The following is a 17,923-nucleotide window of genomic DNA, read 5'->3' on the forward strand; positions in this document are numbered from 1 at the left end:
TCCCAGCTTTTCCAGCTCCCTGTCTGTTTTTCTCCAAGATTTCCCTGCTTTTCCAGCCTCCTGTGTGTGTTTCCAAGGTTTTCCCAGCTTTTCCAGCCCCCTGTGTGTGTTTCCAAGGTTTTCCCAGCTTTTCCAGCCCCTACCTGTGTGTTTCTGAGGTTTCCCAGCTTTTCTAGCCCCCTGTTTCTGAGATTTTCCACAGCTTTTCCAGCCCTCTGTCTGTTTCCAAGATTTCCCAGCTTTTCCAGCCCCCTGCCCATGTGTTTCCAAGGTTTCCCAGCTTTTCCAGCCCCTGCCCGTGTGTTCCCAAGGTTTTCCAGCTTCCCTTTCCTTCCAGTCCTCCTTGAAGATTTGATTTCCAAACCACCTCAGTTTATTCCTAAATAAAATAGTAAAAAACACAGTAAAACAGTAAAAATAATAGTTTGTGCAACGTGCTGTCACAAGATTAACCCAGGATTAATTCCCTTCAGTGGGATGAGTTTTCCTTTTTAGTGGTCTGGGTGATCTTTGGATGATTTTTGAATGAACAATCGGTTTTGAATGATTTTTCCCATTTTAGTGGACCAATTCCTTAAAATTTGTAATCCAATGCCAGAATAACTTAAAGTCTTTAAAAAAAAAACTGGTTTTTTTTTTGGTCATCTGGTGCTGATTCAAGATCTGGGTTTGTGTTTACATTTGGGGGGGGTTGTTTGTTTGTGGGTTTTTTTGGTTGTTTTTTTTTTTTAAGTAAAAGAACCTATAAAGACAAATCAGCAGCTAATTCAGAGGTTCTAAAAAGAGAATACAGGAGAAGGCAAACTTGGAGTAATAAGACTTTTTTTGAGTGTTCAACTCTTCTAAAGTTTTTTTTTTAAATTTTTTCTTTTTTTTCTCTTTTTTCTTTTTTTTCATTTTTTAGCTTGTTTTGTTTTTTTCTTTTTTCCTTTTTCCTAAAGGGTTTTATTTTATAACTTTATTTTTCTTGAACCTCTTCTCCTGGAGCCAAGGCTTTGTAAAACTGAACTGTGCCATTGTATTAGTTAGTATTTTTTGCCTTATTGAAGATTATTTTAAGAATCAGGAAAAAAACCCAAAATCAAAACAAAAACATGTAAAAAAACCCCTTTTGCATCATGATGCTTTACCAGGCATTCATGTTAATTTTCACTTTACACACAAAATACTCAGTAATAAAGTCTTTGACATAAAAATGAGACCCTGGTTTAAAGAAATGCAAAACTTAATGGTAATCCCAATACAGCCAGGGCTGATACAGATTAATTGCTTAGGAAAAAAAAAAATCAGATTTAAATAAATACTCCTGTAGGGTGGGAATTTCAACCAGCTCCACAGCCTTAAGAATTTTATACCTGAATTATTATATGAAATAATTCATGTAGAACTGAGTAACAGGAGGAGTTAGCTGGGAGAAGCGAGGAGGCGCTGATTTATTTCATGAAGATTCCAAGATTTTTATCAAAGGTTTTCATTTTAGATTGTATAGATTTAAGATTTGATAAATATTTAAGATTTTAAGTTCTTTAAAATATTTGAAGCTGATAAAGATTTTAATTTTTTTCCATTTGTTTGTCTCAAATATTAGCGAATAACGGGCTGCAGGAGCAGCTGGATTTTAGGGATACGGGAGGGTGCGACATGGCTCTGCGTGCTCCGGTGCTCCAGAGCCGCAATTCCCGGTGCTTTAGAGCCGCAATTCCCGATATTCCCCGGCCGCAATTCCCGATGTTCCCGGCCGCAATTCCCAATATTCCCCGGCCGCAATTCCCGATGTTCCCGGCCGCAATTCCCGATATTCCCCGGCCGCAATTCCCGGTGTTCCCGACTGGAATTCCCGATATTCCTCGACCCAATTCCCGGTGCTCCCGGCTGGAATTTCCGATATTCCCCTGCCGCAGTTCTCGGTGCTCCCGGCTGGAATTTCCGATATTCCCCTGCCGCAGTTCTCGGTGCTCCCGGCCGCAATTCCGGGGGCTCCAGGGCCGCAATTCCCGGTGCTCCAGAGCTGGAATTCCCGGTATTCCCGGCCGCAATTCCCCCTGCTCCAGAGCCACAATTCCCGATATTCCCCGGCCGGAATTCCCGGTGTTCCCACGGCCACAATTCCCGGTGCTTTTATAGATTCTACCGGGAATACCTACTTTATTATTTATCTCTGTGTAGCCTCTGTTCTAAGTCAGCCGTCACAAGGCATCACTCCCACGGCCGCAATTCCCGGTGCTCCCCGGCCGCAATTCCCGGTGCCCCACGGCTCTGGAGCCCTGGCAATGCCGCGGGCTCCGGCCACGGCCGGGACAGCAGCTCCCTGTCTTTCCCCCGTCCCTCTCCCCGCCCCGTGCCCGCTCCGTTCCCGCCGGGCCGGGCGCTCCCGGTCCTCCCGCCCGCCGGGGGGCGCTGCCGCCGCGGCCCCTGCGCTGCCCGCGGGCGCGGGGCGGCCCAAGATGGCGGCGCTGGGGCTGCTGCTGCAGGCGGCGGCGCCGCTGCGCCTGTGCCGCGGCCCCCGCGGGCCCTGCGCGGCTCCCCGCGGGCTCTGCTCGGCCCCGCGCGGGCCCGCCGAGCCCCGCCGGGACGAGGAGGACGAGGAGGAGCCTGAGGTGGCGCAGGGTGAGCGGCGGGCCCGGCCGGCGCTCGGGGCCCCGCGCGGCGTTCGCGCAGCGGAAGGGAGGGGCGAGCTCGGGCCCGCGGCGGGGCGGGGGAGCCGCCACATCCCTCCCTCCCTCCCTCCATCCCTCCCACCCTCCCTCCCTCCCTTCTTCCCGCGGCTCCGCCGGGACCGGGATGCGCGGCCAGGGAGAGGAGCCGCCGAGCTGCGCAGGTACCGGGGGGCGCCGGGGGCACCGCGGAGCCGCTGCGGGGCCGCCCCCGCGGGCCTTTGTTGGCCGCACTTGGGTTTCCCCGGTGATTCCCCTCAAGGTCGCCGAGCCGGGCCTGGGCGAAACTCCGGCCGCCTCCGGTGGCTGACGCGAGAGGAGAATCCCCGTGGAGCTGCGGCAGGAGAGCGGCTGGGCCGGGCGGGCCGTTAGGGCCGTTCCCCGCTCTCTGTGCGCGGCATCCCGCGGATCCGCCCGGGCAGCAGCCCTGGACAGCGGGAGCCCCGGGCTGGAGCCCCGGGCAGCTCCGCGGCACCGGGCCCGGTCCTGCAGCGGCCCCGGAGCCCGCCGGGGCTCACGGCTCTGGCCGCAGCCTGGAGGATTGTCCCGGTTGGATGTCAGGGCTGAGCGGGCCCCGGTGGGAAGGGTGAATGGCATCGGAGTTGTCGCTGCTGTAAAAGAATGTTTAAAACTCGCGTTCGGTGCCGTGTTTTGAGTCGCTTTTTGTTGGGTTATGGAGCGTGGAGAACACTTGGAGCTTGGAGGGATGCGAGTGGTTTTGTGCCAGAGGTTGTGACTTGAACCATTTTTCCTTACAATAGTCGCTGTTTTGGTTTCAGTTTTCTTTCGTGGGCTGCATTTTGGAAATTTGGAGTGTTATTATATTTGAACGTTTTCTTTTTTTTCTCAGCCCTCATGCTTCTGTGTTGGGCTTTTTTTTTTTTTTTTCCCCGTGTTCCAGCATTATTAAAGTCATTATTTTCCTCAGTATTTTCTGGATTCTTTGGGTCTTGGTTCCATTTGTCTTTCAGAAGCTGCTGAGTTTTATCTTGGAGCTCAGAGTGGGATGGTCTTTCGGTTGTTGCATTCAAGCTGTTCAACAGAGCAAATTATCTGCCTGCTAAAGCAGGTACTGAACCACCCCAAATTATTTAATGAGCTGCTTCAGGTGTTGCCTGAGAAAAGGAATAAACCAGGATTTTTTTTCTTTCCTCTTTTGTACTTTATCTCTCATCACTTTTTTCCAAAGTGTTTTCAGGCAGTCCCTGAGAACGTTTATTTTTGGTCTTTAGTTCACTCATCCTCCCAGTTTGTATGGAGGATTGACCATGGAAGGCTCTTGATCTTGAGATGGGAGTGTGGTGATGCTGGAATTGTTTCCAATAATAGATTTGTTTTGGATGAGCAAATAAAAGCCCTCAGGGTGTTGTGAACCTGCCCTACCTGTCCAGCTGCTCCTTGAACACGTGGAGATCATAAATGTCATTTGGAAAAGCTCTTTCTGAGGTGGGTTCTGAGCCCTCAGCTTGTGGGCTGATGTCTCATTAGCTGTCATCATTTGGCTGCTTTGTTATTAGCCTTGGATGCAAATATGGAAATCCACTGAGACCCAGGCCAGCTTCAAAAAGTCACTGTTAGATCCATGTTGTTATCTGAGGCTGCAGGGTTTTGGCTCACACAGTGGGGTTGGGGAGCTCAGTCACTTCCCCCTCGTTCCTGAGGCTGATGTGCCCCTGCCCTTGGGTTTGCTCCAGGAGCCCTCCTGTGTCACTGATTAGAAATTTGTCCTGTAGAACTCAGCAGAATTTGGGCTGCAGCTCTGGATCCCTTCCTGGATCCCTTCCCCTTTGTTCCTGAGGCTGATGTGCCCCTGCCCTTGGGTTTGCTCCAGGAGCCCTCCTGTGTCACTGATTATAAATTTGTCCTGTAGAACTCAGCAGAATTTGGGCTGCAGCTCTGGAGCAGGGCAGGTTCCTGAGCAGCCCCAGTGGCTCCAAGGGGGAGTTTGGCCACTGCTCCTCCTCAGCTGGTCCCACTTGCTTTTGGAGGAGCCTGCTCATTGTTCCCTGAGCTCTCCTTCAGCCAGGAGCTGCCCGTGGGGTTTATTCTGTGTGTGTTGAAAGGAGCCCTGGTCAGGATGGCTGGGGATGGTTTAAAACCCCCAAATTCCCCAAAAGCCATGCTTTGGTGTACTCTAAGCTAAGCTGCCAGGTGGAACCTTCTGTGTCTCCCTCCATCTCTGCCGTGGAACATGTCTGGGCTAATTCCTTGTGAAATGGATACTGTGGAGCCACAGGGCTTTTTTTCTTCCTTGGGGATTTTTGATGTCTTGGAAACACATTTGGATTTATTGCTTGAATTTATCCTATCTTGAGGACTTTTGTCTTTGACAGTTTGTCCTTGGTGCTCATTTGTTGCTTTTCCAGGGAGTAGAATTGGAGAGAAGAGAGACACTGATGGGTCTCCTCTGTCCTCCTTGAAGAAGACTTTGGGCTGTTTTGTTTGTGCTCTGGTACCTGAGTGTTTCCACTCCTCGGGTTTGGAGGAGGCTGGGCCACTCCAGCTGGGTGGTTTGTTGGTTTTGGGGTCTGCTCTTTGTGGTTTTCAGTGCAGCTTGGAATTATCCTGGACTTTCACAATCAAATTAAGCTAAAGCACTCACTGGCTTTGAGGAACTTTAATTAGTTAATTGGCTTCTTTGATAGCCCCACCCTGACTTGTCTGCTCTCCAAGACAGGCTTTTAATATTCCTTCCTGCTCTCAGGGCTGTGGTTTGGGTGTCGTGTGTGGCTGTTTGGGGAGTATTGGGTTGTGCTCCTTGTGCGCGCACGGACACAATTCCCACCCAGACATCCACCCTCAGCTGTGGCGGACCCGAGACACTCCTTGCTGCAAATCCCATTTGGCAGGGAAGGGAACATCCTGCAGATGCAGTTCTGCAGTTGGGGTTGTTTCAGTAAAAGCTCCAAGGGAGGGATGGGATGGCTTCCTGCAGGATGAGATCCTTTCAGCTCTGGACCTGGGGCAGGAACGGGCTGAAGGTGATCCAGCAGCCCTTGGCACAGTCAGAACGTGCTGCTGGATGGGGCAGTGTCAGCTGGGGAGAGAGCCCTGCACCTTGCTGGGAATTCCAGGCCTGAGCTGGCACCACAACTGGGCTTTGTCAGTCAGAGATCCCATTCTCCCCTCTAGAGCAGATTAAATATTTACCCTGTTAAGTCTTCACCGAGGAATCGCCTCAGAATGTGAGAAACTGCCTCTGTCACAGGTAATTGCACTTGGGGGGCATTATAAAAATGTGCTTCTTGCACCTCTTATCACAGAATGTCCCAGGTTATTGTTGTGAAAGAGGAAACAACTGGAAGCCAAATCACCAGGCTGGTGCTGGAGATTTGCTTTTTGCTTTTCTTTTTAATTAGTGAATTGAATGGTGCCTTTGGGAGTCGTGTCACTGCTCCTCCCTCTGTTAGTCCCACCAATGTGGAATGGAATAGAACTGCAGAGTGCCAAAATCTTGGACACTTTTCCAGTTTTCCTGAGCAGGCCTAAGTCTGAATGTAGAGGAACTTGCTTCAGTAGATAGAAATAGCACATTTGCTGTATAATTACACAAAATTGGCTCATAGTTTTTCGTAAGGCTGAGACCATTTTCCTTCTCCCTTAGCCAATATATAGAAGGTAATTCATGGACAAATCATGCTCATAAATCAGAGTAATTCCTGCATTTCCCCTGGAGTTATCCAAGGCTACTGAAAGCATTTCTCAAGATCCAGGTGGTTCTTCTATAGTTTGCAAGAGGCAGTTTCAAATCTGAGTGTCACCAGTGCATGTTGTGTGCTGAGCTGTGTTCCAGGCTGCTGGGTTTTGCTGGGGAGGGTGATGGCATCAGCAATGGCTTTTTGTTCTCCTTAGCCAATGTCCAAGGCAGTGGCAGGCCTGCAGTGGCACAGCAGAGCTCTGCTCTCTCTGAACCTCCTGTGGTTTCCCACTTGTTTCCTTCCAGCTGGGCCCTCCTGGGACAGCATCATAGTGAGCAGCTTCCCAGAGAGCATCTCCTGCACTGCCTGTGGGACAGAGCCTCTCCTGAGCTCTCCTTGCCTGGAGCATCTCAGGAAGCGTCCAAGGCCAGGCTGGATGGGCTCGGGGCAGCCTGGGATGGTGGAAGGTGCCCCTGCCCAGCTGTTAAATAAATGAATGGAAGATCTTCCAGGATCTTTCCAACCCACACCATTGTGGGTCTGTCTGCAGTTCCTGTGTTTGTTCATGGCAGTAACTCCAGAACCAGTTCCCAGCAGGCCATGGTGGCACATCTTGGTGCTGCTCAAGTGGGTGACTCTTGGCTCCTCGTTTCTCCTCGCCTTTGGTGGCTCAGTTGGAAATTCTGGTTTCTGATGGTACCAGTGATTTCTGAGCTGGCTTCTGATTCATTGCTGAAACTTACCCTGGATTCCTGCAGGGGATTTAGAGGCTCTCTGAAAGGGAATGCTCACCCCAGGGCGGTGTGCAGGGAGGTTACCGAGTCCTGGCTGCCCGGGGAGGGTGTGTGGGATGAGGCTGAATGAGGAATGAGCTGTGCTTGCTCCTGCAGAGAAGAGATCCCATCCCTCTGTTCCCTTGTGCTGCTTTGGGTACCTGCAGGACTGTGCTGGCTGATTCACTTGTGAGCCCAGCACAAACGTGTGGGTTTCCTTTTCCTGCCTTAGCTTTCTGTGGGGTTAGGGCTGCAGATTGGCTCCCTGCACATCTGGCTTGGGAGTGCTGCAGCCTGGGAGAAGGGGCAGCTGCCCCTCTCCACTCCCTGTTTGTGAGCTGCAGGAACATCTGGAATTGTTATCACATTGGTCTCATCTCGCTGGACCTGCTGCTGCAAAAAAAGGCCCTTCCCAGTGCTGGCCATGGCAGTGGTGCAGGTGAGAGCAGCTGGAGCAGCTCCCTCACTGCCAAAGTTGAGGCTGGGACGGGAGGTGGGTGTGACATGGCTCTGTCTGGGGCAGTGGGACTTTGTTGTTGTTATTATTATTATTATTATTATTATTATTATTATTATTATTATTATCGAGTGATTTGCTGTGACCATGAACATCCCCTCCCTGCTGTACCCTGAGCAGCATTTCCCTGTGGGGCAGGGGCCAGTGTCCTCTGTCCTGCTGCCCCTGGGGCTGCTGTGTCCCCAAACACTGTTGGCAGACTTCTCTCCAGGAGGTTCTCTGGGCAGTTCAGAACTAAACCACATTCCCAGGCTCTAATCCAGCGTTCTCAGTCATTTCAGGAGGAAGTCCTCAGGCATTTTTGCATGTTCCTCTGCTGGTTGGATCTGATGTGTACCTTGTGAGACCCTGGATTTAACCCGTGGCTGGGGGGGGATGTTGCAAACACCCAAATTGTGCAAAGTTGTCACTGCTCAGTTGGGTTTTGATATCAAGGAGTGACAAACAGAGCTGGTGGGGAAACAGCACTGGCTCCATGCTGGTGACAGCAGCTGGACACGAGCCCAGGGCAGGGATTGTCCCCTGTGCTGGCCCTGCTGAGGGACCCCCTGGAACCCTGGGGGCAGCTCTGGGCCCCTCCAGCAGGAGAGCCCTGGAGGGGCTGGAGTGAGTCCAGGGAATGGAGCTGGGCAGGGGCTGCAGAGTCCCTGAGGGAGCTGGGCAGGGGCTGCAGAATCCCTGAGGAGCTGGGCAGGGGCTGCAGAATCCCTGAGGGAGCTGGGCAGGGGCTGCAGAATCCCTGAGGGAGCTGGGCAGGGGCTGCAGAATCCCTGAGGGAGCTGGGCAGGGGCTGCAGAATCCCTGAGGAGCTGGGCAGGGGCTGGAGAATCCCTGAGGGAGCTGGGCAGGGGCTGCAGAATCCCTGAGGGAGCCGGGCAGGGGCTGCAGAGTCCCTGAGGGAGCTGGGCAGGGGCTGCAGAATCCCTGAGGGAGCTGGGCAGGGGCTCAGCCTGGAGCAAAGGAGGCTCAGGGGGCCCTTGTGGCTCTGCACAGCCCCTGCCAGGAGGGCACAGCCGGGGGGGTCGGGCTCTGCTCCAGGGCACAGGGACAGGAGCAGAGGGAACGGCCTCAGGCTGGGCCAGGGCAGGCTCAGGGTGGAAATTGGGAATTTCCCCATGGAAAGGGAGCTCAGGCCTTGGCACTGTCCAGGGAGGTTTGCAGTGCCCATCCCTGGAGGTGTCCCAGGAACACCTGGAGGTGGCACTCAGCGCTCTGGGCTGGGGACAAGGTGGGCATTGGGCGCAGGGTGGGTTTGATGATCCTGGAGGTCTCTCCCAACCTCAGGGATTTGGGAGCTCAGTGGTATCTGGAGATACTGCAGGTGAACCCTGGACCCTCTCTCTGTCCCCGTCCTCCCCTCTGAGCCAGTGCTGGAGCACACCTCTGGATGGGACTGCACAGCAATTGGGAGACATTTCATTCCTCTTCTTTTTTTTTGTTCCAGATTCCAGAGATTTGCTAAAGGAATTTCCACAGCCTAAAAACTTGCTCAACAGTGTGATTGGCCGAGCCCTGGGCATTTCCCATGCCAGGGACAAGCTGGTGTACATCCACACTAACGGGCCAAGGAAAAAGGTAATCCTTGCTGCTGGAAGGGTGGGACACAGAGAGTGGGAAGGGAGCCACAGAACTGCTAATCCTGGAAGTAACTTCCCAGAGAAAAACATATGAGAGTTTTAATCCCACTTAAAAGTTGTGTGATAATCTTTCAAACAAGAAATATTCTCACTCCTTCCTATTTTTCCTGATCTTCATGTGCTTTAAAGGTGTATAAGGGCAGGTGCTGTTCCTCTTTTTGTGTGGATATTTTTATTTTAAGTGACTTGCTGTATCTGGCCTTTCTCAGCAGAAAGACACATAGTCTGTGCTTAAAGGTATCCTACTACCTGAGAAAATTAAGATTTAAAAGCTGTATTTTAGCCCTTAGGACCCCTAGATTTGATTGTAAATTCCAGTAGAACAAATTCCGAAGCCTAAAATGTCCAATTGTGAGCAGAAAGGAGGAGTTTCTTTGCAATGGAGGGAGGCTTCAGAGCAGAATGAAACGCAGCCTCTCTGTTTGTTAAAAGAAGCAGAGGAATTCCAAGCAAACAGTTTGCCAGGTAGTTTGAGCTGTCACTGGGATGCCCGAGGCCCAAATCCAGGTGTGGGCTATGAACTGAGCAGGAATTCTTACCTAATGGTGCTCCATGGTCAAGGCTGTGCCTCCCCCTGTCACACCGGCTCTCATTCCAGAGCTGAAAGCCCTTTCCAGCTGAAGTTTAACTGTAACCTACATTCCAGGAAAAGACTCACTTCTGATGGCTTAACATTTTCCAATAACATTCTGTCTAAAATTTCCCAGACAGTTTTTATTGCCACATCCTTTTTAAGCATCCCTGGTTTTAGGGGATACATTAGTAATGTTACTTCAGAGTTCTTCATTATTTGTGTTTGTTTTTCTTGCTCTTTCTCAAGCAGTAGTGCAGTTTCCCAACTTAAATTTTGGAAGACCGTAGCCAGTGCCTCATCCCTAAAATTTGGAGTACCCCAGGCAGTGCCTCATCACTTTAGTTTGTGTAATTGCTTCCCATTCTTGCCAGCACTTAAATAGATTAATGTGGAGAGTAACTTCAGATTAAAACAAAAAACTAAACCAGGAAAATTATAAAGGAGATACAGGAGCCTTGGGAAAGAAATGAGCGTTGACTCACAAAGAAAAAGCAACCCAGCAAATGTAGACAGAAGGACAGGTGGGAGCCTAGAGAGCTCTTGTTGGATGTGAACAGGGGTTTGTGAGCACCTGGCCTTCCTGAGACACCTTTTTTCCCAGCAGGTCTGTGCTTTCCAGGCTGTGCCTGAGGCAGAACCCATAGCAATTCCCTGCTGAGCCAGGTTGAGGGGCAGGAAGGCAGGCAGCCAGGTGCTGGGGAGTCGGGAGCCTGTGCTCCAGCCCTGGGGGATCCACTGCTGCCTTTCATCTGTGCTGCACAAGCAGGAGAGAATTCCCTGGGCCTTTCCCTCTTGGAGCCTTGTGGCATCTGCAGGGCTGGGAGCTGGGCGAGCTCTTGATTTGCAGCACTTCTTTGAAGAGGACCAAGTTCAGCTCTCAGCATTCTTTGCCTCTGCAGGTTTTTGGTGCTCCCTTGCAGGAGCTGTGCTGGGGCTGTGCTTCTGCCAGTGTTGGGCTGGAGCTGGGTGCTCCTGTGCCCTGTGAGTGCTGGGGTGCCTGGGAGCTGAGGCAGTCCTGTGCTGCTTCCATCACAGGGAGGAAGCAGCTGGGAAGATTGCCTGGCTGTTGCAGCTGGAAGGGGTTGGAGAGGGGATCTGCTCCAGGGCATGCTCTGGCTGCTGCAGTGAGCAGAGGGACAGCCCTGCGATGGAATTGTTCCTGTAATGTGCTCCTGGCATTTATCCCTGGGAGCTGACACCTTGTGGCACCACAGCCCGTGCTGGACCCCAGCCCCGCAGCTCCTGTGGGGCTGTGGCACCCCTGTGCCCTGCTCAGCCTTTTCCTGCAGAGCTCCTGCCATGGAGCTCCCCTGAAGGGACCAACACAGCACTATGTTCAGTGCTCTTCTGCATTTCTCCTCTTTGCCTGGAGTGCAGAGATGGATGGAGTGGGTGTGCTCTGCTGGAGGGGAGAGCTTGCCCAGCTCACCCTGTGGCTCTCCTTGCCTTTCAGAAAGTCACTCTCCATATAAAGTGGCCCAAGAATGTGGAAGTGGAGGGCTATGGGACCAAGAAGATCGACGCGGAGCGGCAGGCGGCGGCTGCAGCGTGCCAGCTCTTCAAGGTGGGCTCTGCTGCTGCTCAGCTGGCCAGGCTCACCCTGCCCTGTGCAGCCAGCCTGCCCTGCTGTGGGAGCTCCTTCTTCTTGCCTGTGCACTCCCTTAGGGGGCCCCTCTGGTACTCAGAGACCTGAGTCTGAATCCATTTGAGCTTAAGATCCCACTTGCTCCAGGTAGTCCTGGTCCTTGTTCCTTTTGTCCTGGACCTTAATCAGCTCCTTAGCCTCTGCAGTGAATAGAGTTTCCCTCAGGTGGGTTTGCTGGTCACTAACTCCCACTCCTGCCAGTGCAGCTGGGTGTGTGTGCAGTTGTAGGACCTTCAGAGCCTCCTGTTTCCTCTTCATCAAAGCCAGTGTGACAATTACATGTAGTAATTTACTATTGCTCTACAGTTATGCTTTGTTTGGCACTTATTTATGGCTGGAAATGGGTGTGTGCAGCCACTATCAAACAGGCCCAGTAAAACTATAAAGGTCACTCTTGAAGCAGTTTTATAGCTGAGAAAAAGATGCAGTTTTATCTCCAGCTCTGCCCCGGTGGTTCTGTGTTACTTTGAGCAAGTGAGACTGATTTTGGAGTTCCCTGTTAATCTGTTCAGTGGGAACAGGCATATCTCTGTGCTCAGGAGAAGATACTGTGGATGCTCTGGCAGTGAGACAGCTTTTGATTTGCTTGTAGATCAGGATGCTCTTTAAGGAAGTAGCCAGCCTTCAGAAGTTAAGGAGGGCAGTGTGAAAACTCAGCTTCTTCAGCTGCTTAAGCTGATCCTCTAATTCTGTGATCAGCAAAACTTGCCTCGCTCACTGACTTAATTCCACCTCACTCAGTCAGCATTCACTGGGAATATATCCTGGTTTTATCCTCTCTAGTCCAGTTCCCTGCTTTCTTTGAGACCCTGGAAGTTTTCAAAGGAAGGAAAATACCCTACTGATGTATTTTCCCCAAATTTTGGAAATGGCTGAAGTGCATTTTAGAACTTAAACCAAAACCCAACCGTGTGAAACCACAGATTGAATATGCAAAGCTTTCTTTGCCAGCTAAACTGGATCCTGGCAGAAGACCCTTGAGATGGGAGGCCTTGTGTGATCACAGCTATAGAAAGAGCTACAAATGCTACCTAAAACGTCATCAGTTCAAGAAAATTAGTAATGTCTAATTAGTGCAGAGAGTGAATAGAGAGACTTTGAATAGAATAGTGAGCCAGGTGAAATTTGGTGTCTTAGGTACTCCCACAGTACAAAATAATACAGCTTTTTCTAATACAGGGTCATTAAGGCCATTAAATGGCCTACAGCTGTAACTTTTAATTTATTAAAATTAAAGCTAGAACTTATTGCAGCAGTCTGGTAATTTTGAAATGGTGTATGCTGCACTCTGAATATGTCTGGAGCTTCCTGCAAGATTCAGTCCTGAATGGTGATGGTAGGAGAGTTTTTAATTACTGCAGGCTTGCTCCAGAACCTGACAGGTCAGGGACATTTTCCTGCTGCTTGCATAATTAACTGTTCCTGGGAAATGGAAGGGGATAAACCATTCCCTGAATTCTCACCCTGTATTATCCCAGATTATGCTAGTTCACACTAGCCTTCCCAAAAAGATGCATTTCCTGCTCCGAGGGTGCTTTCAAAACTTGAGGGTGATAAATATAGCCAAGAGTTTGGTGGGCCAGGGTTTACTGGGGTTTTACATTCTAAGGAGCTGTGTGGGGCTGAGAGCCATAGCCTGGGCAGGGAGGGAGGGCAGGGATTCCCCCTGGGACACAGCAGTGGTGGGGGAAGTTCAGATCTCCTGCAGGTGCCTTTCCTCGCTCTGTCTTTGCTGGGGAAGGAGGGGCCGCCCCTGCCCCTGCCCCTTCCCCAGCAGGGCATGGCTCGGTCCCCAGAGCTGCCCTGTCTCTCTGCAGGGCTGGGGCTTGCTGGGCCCTCGGAACGAGCTCTTTGACGCCGCCAAGTACCGGCTGCTGGCCGAGCAGCTGGGCTGTCCCGACGAGCGCTGGTGCTCCGAGGGCAAGTGGCGCTCCAAGTCCGGGCCCTCCCTCGCCGACCTGTCCACCTGCTGGCGCCGCATGGAGCCCGACGACGCCATCCAGCCCATGGAGCAGGGCAGGATGCCCAAAGCCATGAGGAGGGAGGAGCTGGAGGAGGGGGAGCTGGAGGAGGGGGAGCTGGAGGAGGGGGAGCTGGAGGAGGAGGCCATCGATGTCTCGGACTACCTGCCCATGGCGCACCAGGACGCCCGCACCCCCGGCAGAGATGCCAGGTGGGTCTGCCTGGGAATGCTGAGCCAGGGCCGGGGCAAGGGAGGGTTTTCCTGTGGCTGGGGAGGGCTGGAGATGGGCCTGAGGAATAGTGGGGCAGCCTGGTCTGGTACCTGGCTGCCGTCCAGGGAATGCACAGACTTGTTCCCTGCAGTTCTGCCCTCTGGAGACGCTGCTGCCAGTCTTGTTACCTGCCTGATTCTTCTGTGCCTCAAGACATGTCCATCCCCAGAAGTGGTGCATGTGCACTTACACCAGGTTTTGACCACCCTGGTTTTAAGGTTCAGTCTGTTCCCTTCCATCCCCCATAGCTGCCTGCTTGACTTTATAAGCGCAGATCTTGGATTTTTAATAGGCAGCAGGAGCAAGATCTGTAAGAGATGTAGGTGATGGTGGTTATTTCTATGACGTGTTTTTTAAATACAGAATTATTTATTAATTAAATCTGTTTCAATCTGTTATTGCCATCTGGTTTGTAGCCTTGGTGTAAGAGGGTTTGATCCCTCTGCAGTAGGTGCCTTTATTGGGCTGGGTGGTTGTGACTGACAGATTTTAGTACCAAGGGACAGCAGGACTCTGCCCATGACCAGAATTACCTGGGCTTTAACAGAATAGTTTCAGAGCTCAGTAGCACTCGTGGAGTGAGGCAGGTCTGAGCACAAGTGGGCACTTTTGTATCCAACTCTGCTCTTGTCCCATGCAGCCGAGGAGGGAGTTCCATTGAAATGACAGATGACAACACTGCCATCCGTGCCCTGACGCAGTTCCCACTTCCCAAAAACCTCCTGGCCCAAGTGATTCAGATTGCAACCTCTTCCTCCACAGTCAAGGTAAGGTGCTGTCTGACCCCTGTCAGGGGCTCCAACTGGAATCACTTTGGGTGCTTTCTTTGGGAAACAGACCTGGGGAGAGGAGGGAGGTTAAAACTAGGCCTAGAGAAATCAGTGTGAACAGCAAAGGAAAGACTTCGTGGTGAGAGCTGAGGGAATGTCTTAACAGAACTATGAGGAATGTTGCTCCTGAGGCCAGGGCAGTGGAGGAGCTGCTATCTGAATGAAGGAGGTATTTTCTAAGGTTTCCTTTCCCCATATACCTGCAACAAGCACAAGTTTGTGTTGCTGGGAGCGATGTGTAACTTCCGTGCTGATAGAATCTTTCCACAGCTCCATTCTTGCCCGTATCCAGTGATCCTCCTTCCCAGGATGTGTCACCCACCTCCCAGGGCTCGTGTGCTCAGCAGAAAGGAGCTGAGCTCCACCCTGAGGCTCTCAGGATGTTCCCCAGTTGTCTGCTCTCACTTTGGCTTAGACAGCACCTTGTGAGCTGGGGGGTGGAGTTCAGTGCAGTAACCTTCTTCTAGTGTTCCATTAAAAAAATTCAACAAAATCTGACAAATCCAGCAAAAAAACCCACGGTGAAAGGTCAGAGGGGCCACACGAGGATGGCTGAGGTCACAGGGTTGGTTCAGCTGGAGCAGAGCAGACTGAGGGCAGAGCTCAGCAGGGGCTGCAGCTCCTCCTGAGGGGCAGCTCCAACCTCTGCTGCCTGTGCCAGGGACAGGACTCAGGGAATAGCTGGAGCTGGGCCAGGTTTAGGTGGGAGATCAGGGAAAGGTTCTTCCCCAGAGGGTGCTGGCACTGCCCAGGCTCCCCAGGGAACGGGCACAGCCCCGAGGCTGCCAGAGCTCCAGGAGCGTTTGAGCACCGCTCCCAGGCACAGGTGGGGTTGTTGGGGTGTCTGTGCAGGGCCAGGGCAGGGCTGGCTGGTCCCTGCTGTCCCACAGAGCCCCTGCTGTCGTCCCTGCAGGAGTACATGCAGTTCCGCACGGTGGGCACCAAGACCAAGATCTGCAAGCTGACGCTGCGCTGGCCCTGCCCCATGACCTTTGCTGCCAAGGGCCGGCGCAAGGTGGAGGCCGAGAACAAGGCAGCAGCTCTGGCCTGCCAGAAGCTGAAGGTGAGTGCCCCTGGCTGCTGCATCCCCTGGGATGTGCCTCTGGACACAGGCTCCTTCTGCCTCACTCACTAGCTTTGAGCCTGCCAGGGGACGCTGGAAACATCCTGAGCTTTGACTTGTGTAATGAGCTCATGCTTAATGAACATCTATTTCCAAACCTTGGGATTCACAGCATGCCAGAACCACAGCAAGGGACTCAACAAGGGGGTTTTGCAGTCATGGCTGCAGTTCCTCTGATGGGTCTGCTTGAGACATTGCACGTGTAGTATCAGGACAGGTGGTTGGTTCTGGTGTGTCTGGTTCTCCAGAGCTAGAGTGGGATCACGTCTGGTTTCTTGCTGTGGCAAGAAAAGCAGGAATTGGTGGGTTTGGGATGGTAAGGAGTTGGCTTATCCAAGCATGGGATCTAAGTGCTCTGTATCCCAGCCCTCAGTGTGAGCAGCCTCCGACCTGATGGTGTTGTTTGCCTGTTCTCTGCAGAGCCTTGGCCTGGTGGACAAGAACAACAACCCCCTGAGCCATGCCATGTACAACATGACTTCCCTGAGGGAGCTGGGTGAGAACCAGAGGAAGCCCTGCCACATCAAAGTCCCTGAGGCCACCCTGCGCAAGATCGAGAACTACCTGAACCATGTAAGGCTCAGCCCCCCGAGGATCCCCTGGGCCTGATCCCTTCTCACTTCAGGAATTGGATGTGGTTGAAAGCTTCCTGTCAGAATGTTGAGGGAATTCATGGTTTCATTGTTGCCACAAAACCTGATCACTCTCTGCTGCCCTTTGGGGAAGGAAGACCCTTTCTGGGCAGTGGCCTTCCCTTTTGGAAGACTGGGATTCTTAAGGTTGAATCCAAAAGATGTGATTGATTAAAAGTTCTGCAGCTTTTAATCCCATGAACACCTGGGCCAATGCTTTGATTTGTGTTCTAGACAATTCCTGACATCTTGCTCCTTGTAGTTCTTCCTGTGGGATGTGGGACTTCAGTTTTTTCTTTTGCCAAGATGGAATATTTCTGGCTTAGCCAAAAGCTTGTGTTTTGCATAAGTTGTGTGTCTGGGTGGTGGTGTAACTTGATAGTTTCCAAGAGTTGTCTTTGAGGGGCTGTTGCATTGCAGAGCTGAAGTTACTGGTCTGTGCCTGTCAGTTCAGGCAGCAGCACTAATGCCCCTCCTAAAATAGGGAATGCAGCAAGGAGCACACGGGGGGCTGCCTAAATTAGTTCTCACTTTAAATAAACTCAGTTCAGAGCAAGACTGAGTTACCTAAGATCTGAGGAGACCTTGGCACAGCCTTGGCCAAGCCAGACTGGCTGAGTCTGTTCCAGGCACTTGTTCCTTTCTGTCCTTCTCAGGACCGGCACTAACCTTGCTGTCCTTGCCTGCTTCCTCCCTCTCCCCCAGTACCCCGTGGACATCAGGGAGTCCAGGCCCCGCATTGCCGACGACATGATGAACCTGACCAAGGAATCTGGTGCCATCAGCGACGCCATCACGGGGAAGACCTACATCCCCATGCTGGAAGCAGAGGATGCGCCTTAGCCAGAACCTGCTGGCCCTCTGGAAAAGGAGAGGAGCCTCCTGGCAGGAGAGCCACCCGCTGCCAGTAGACCCTCACAAGGACACCATCCTGTCAGCCATCGAGCAGAACCCTGGTGGTGATCGCGGGAGACACGGGCTGCGGGAAGACCACGCGGATCCCGCAGCTGCTGCTGGAGCACTACATCCTGGAGGGCCGCGGCGCGCGCTGCAACGTGGTCATCACCCAGCCCCGCCGCATCAGCGCCATCTCGGTGGCCCAGCGCGTGGCGCAGGAGCTGGGGCCCAACATGAGGAAGAACGTGGGCTACCAGGTGCGGCTGGAGAGCAAGCCCCCCGCCCGGGGAGGGGCCCTGCTCTTCTGCACCGTGGGCATCCTGCTCAGGAAGCTGCAGGGCAACCCCAGCCTGGAGGGCGTCAGCCACGTGGGTGGTGGACGAGGTGCACGAGCGGGACGTGAACACGGATTTCCTGCTCATCCTGCTCAAAGGCATCCAGAAGCTGAACCCCGACCTGCGCCTGGTGCTCATGAGCGCCACGGGGGACAACCAGCGCTTCTCGCACTACTTTGGGGATTGCCCCGTGGTCAAGGTGCCCGCTTCATGTACCCGGTGAAGGAATACTACCTGGAGGAGATCCTGGCCAAGCTGGGCCGGCACCGGCACCGGCACTACGAGATCAAGGTGGGGGTGCAGCGAGGGGGGAGCTGTCCCCATGGATGGGGCACTGCCTTCTGGCCTGTCAGCAGGGGGACAGCTCGGGCCTGGCGCTGCTGCTTCCCTGTGGTTGTTGGACGTTGCTTAGCTTTAACTCCATGCCAGTCCTC

The 17,923-nt window shown here is 52.7% G+C and overlaps 1 protein-coding gene across 1 annotated transcript in view; it reads left to right on the plus strand.

Moving 5' to 3' along the window:
- Positions 1-2,444: 2,444 nt before the first annotated feature.
- DHX30 (DExH-box helicase 30) overlaps positions 2,445-17,923 on the plus strand; it is a 15,796-nt gene continuing 317 nt past the window's right edge. Inside the window, 12 exon segments of the mRNA XM_054515840.1 lie at positions 2,445-2,607; positions 9,027-9,157; positions 11,247-11,357; positions 13,256-13,611; positions 14,313-14,439; positions 15,416-15,565; positions 16,046-16,198; positions 16,963-17,090; positions 17,092-17,211; positions 17,213-17,525; positions 17,527-17,692; positions 17,695-17,780. Of these exon segments, the coding sequence (XP_054371815.1) occupies positions 2,445-2,607; positions 9,027-9,157; positions 11,247-11,357; positions 13,256-13,611; positions 14,313-14,439; positions 15,416-15,565; positions 16,046-16,198; positions 16,963-17,090; positions 17,092-17,211; positions 17,213-17,525; positions 17,527-17,692; positions 17,695-17,780 (2,004 nt within the window).

Source organism: Molothrus ater, chromosome 1 (genome assembly GCF_012460135.2).
Source record: "Molothrus ater isolate BHLD 08-10-18 breed brown headed cowbird chromosome 1, BPBGC_Mater_1.1, whole genome shotgun sequence".
In the NCBI taxonomy this organism is placed as follows: Eukaryota; Metazoa; Chordata; class Aves; order Passeriformes; family Icteridae; genus Molothrus; species Molothrus ater.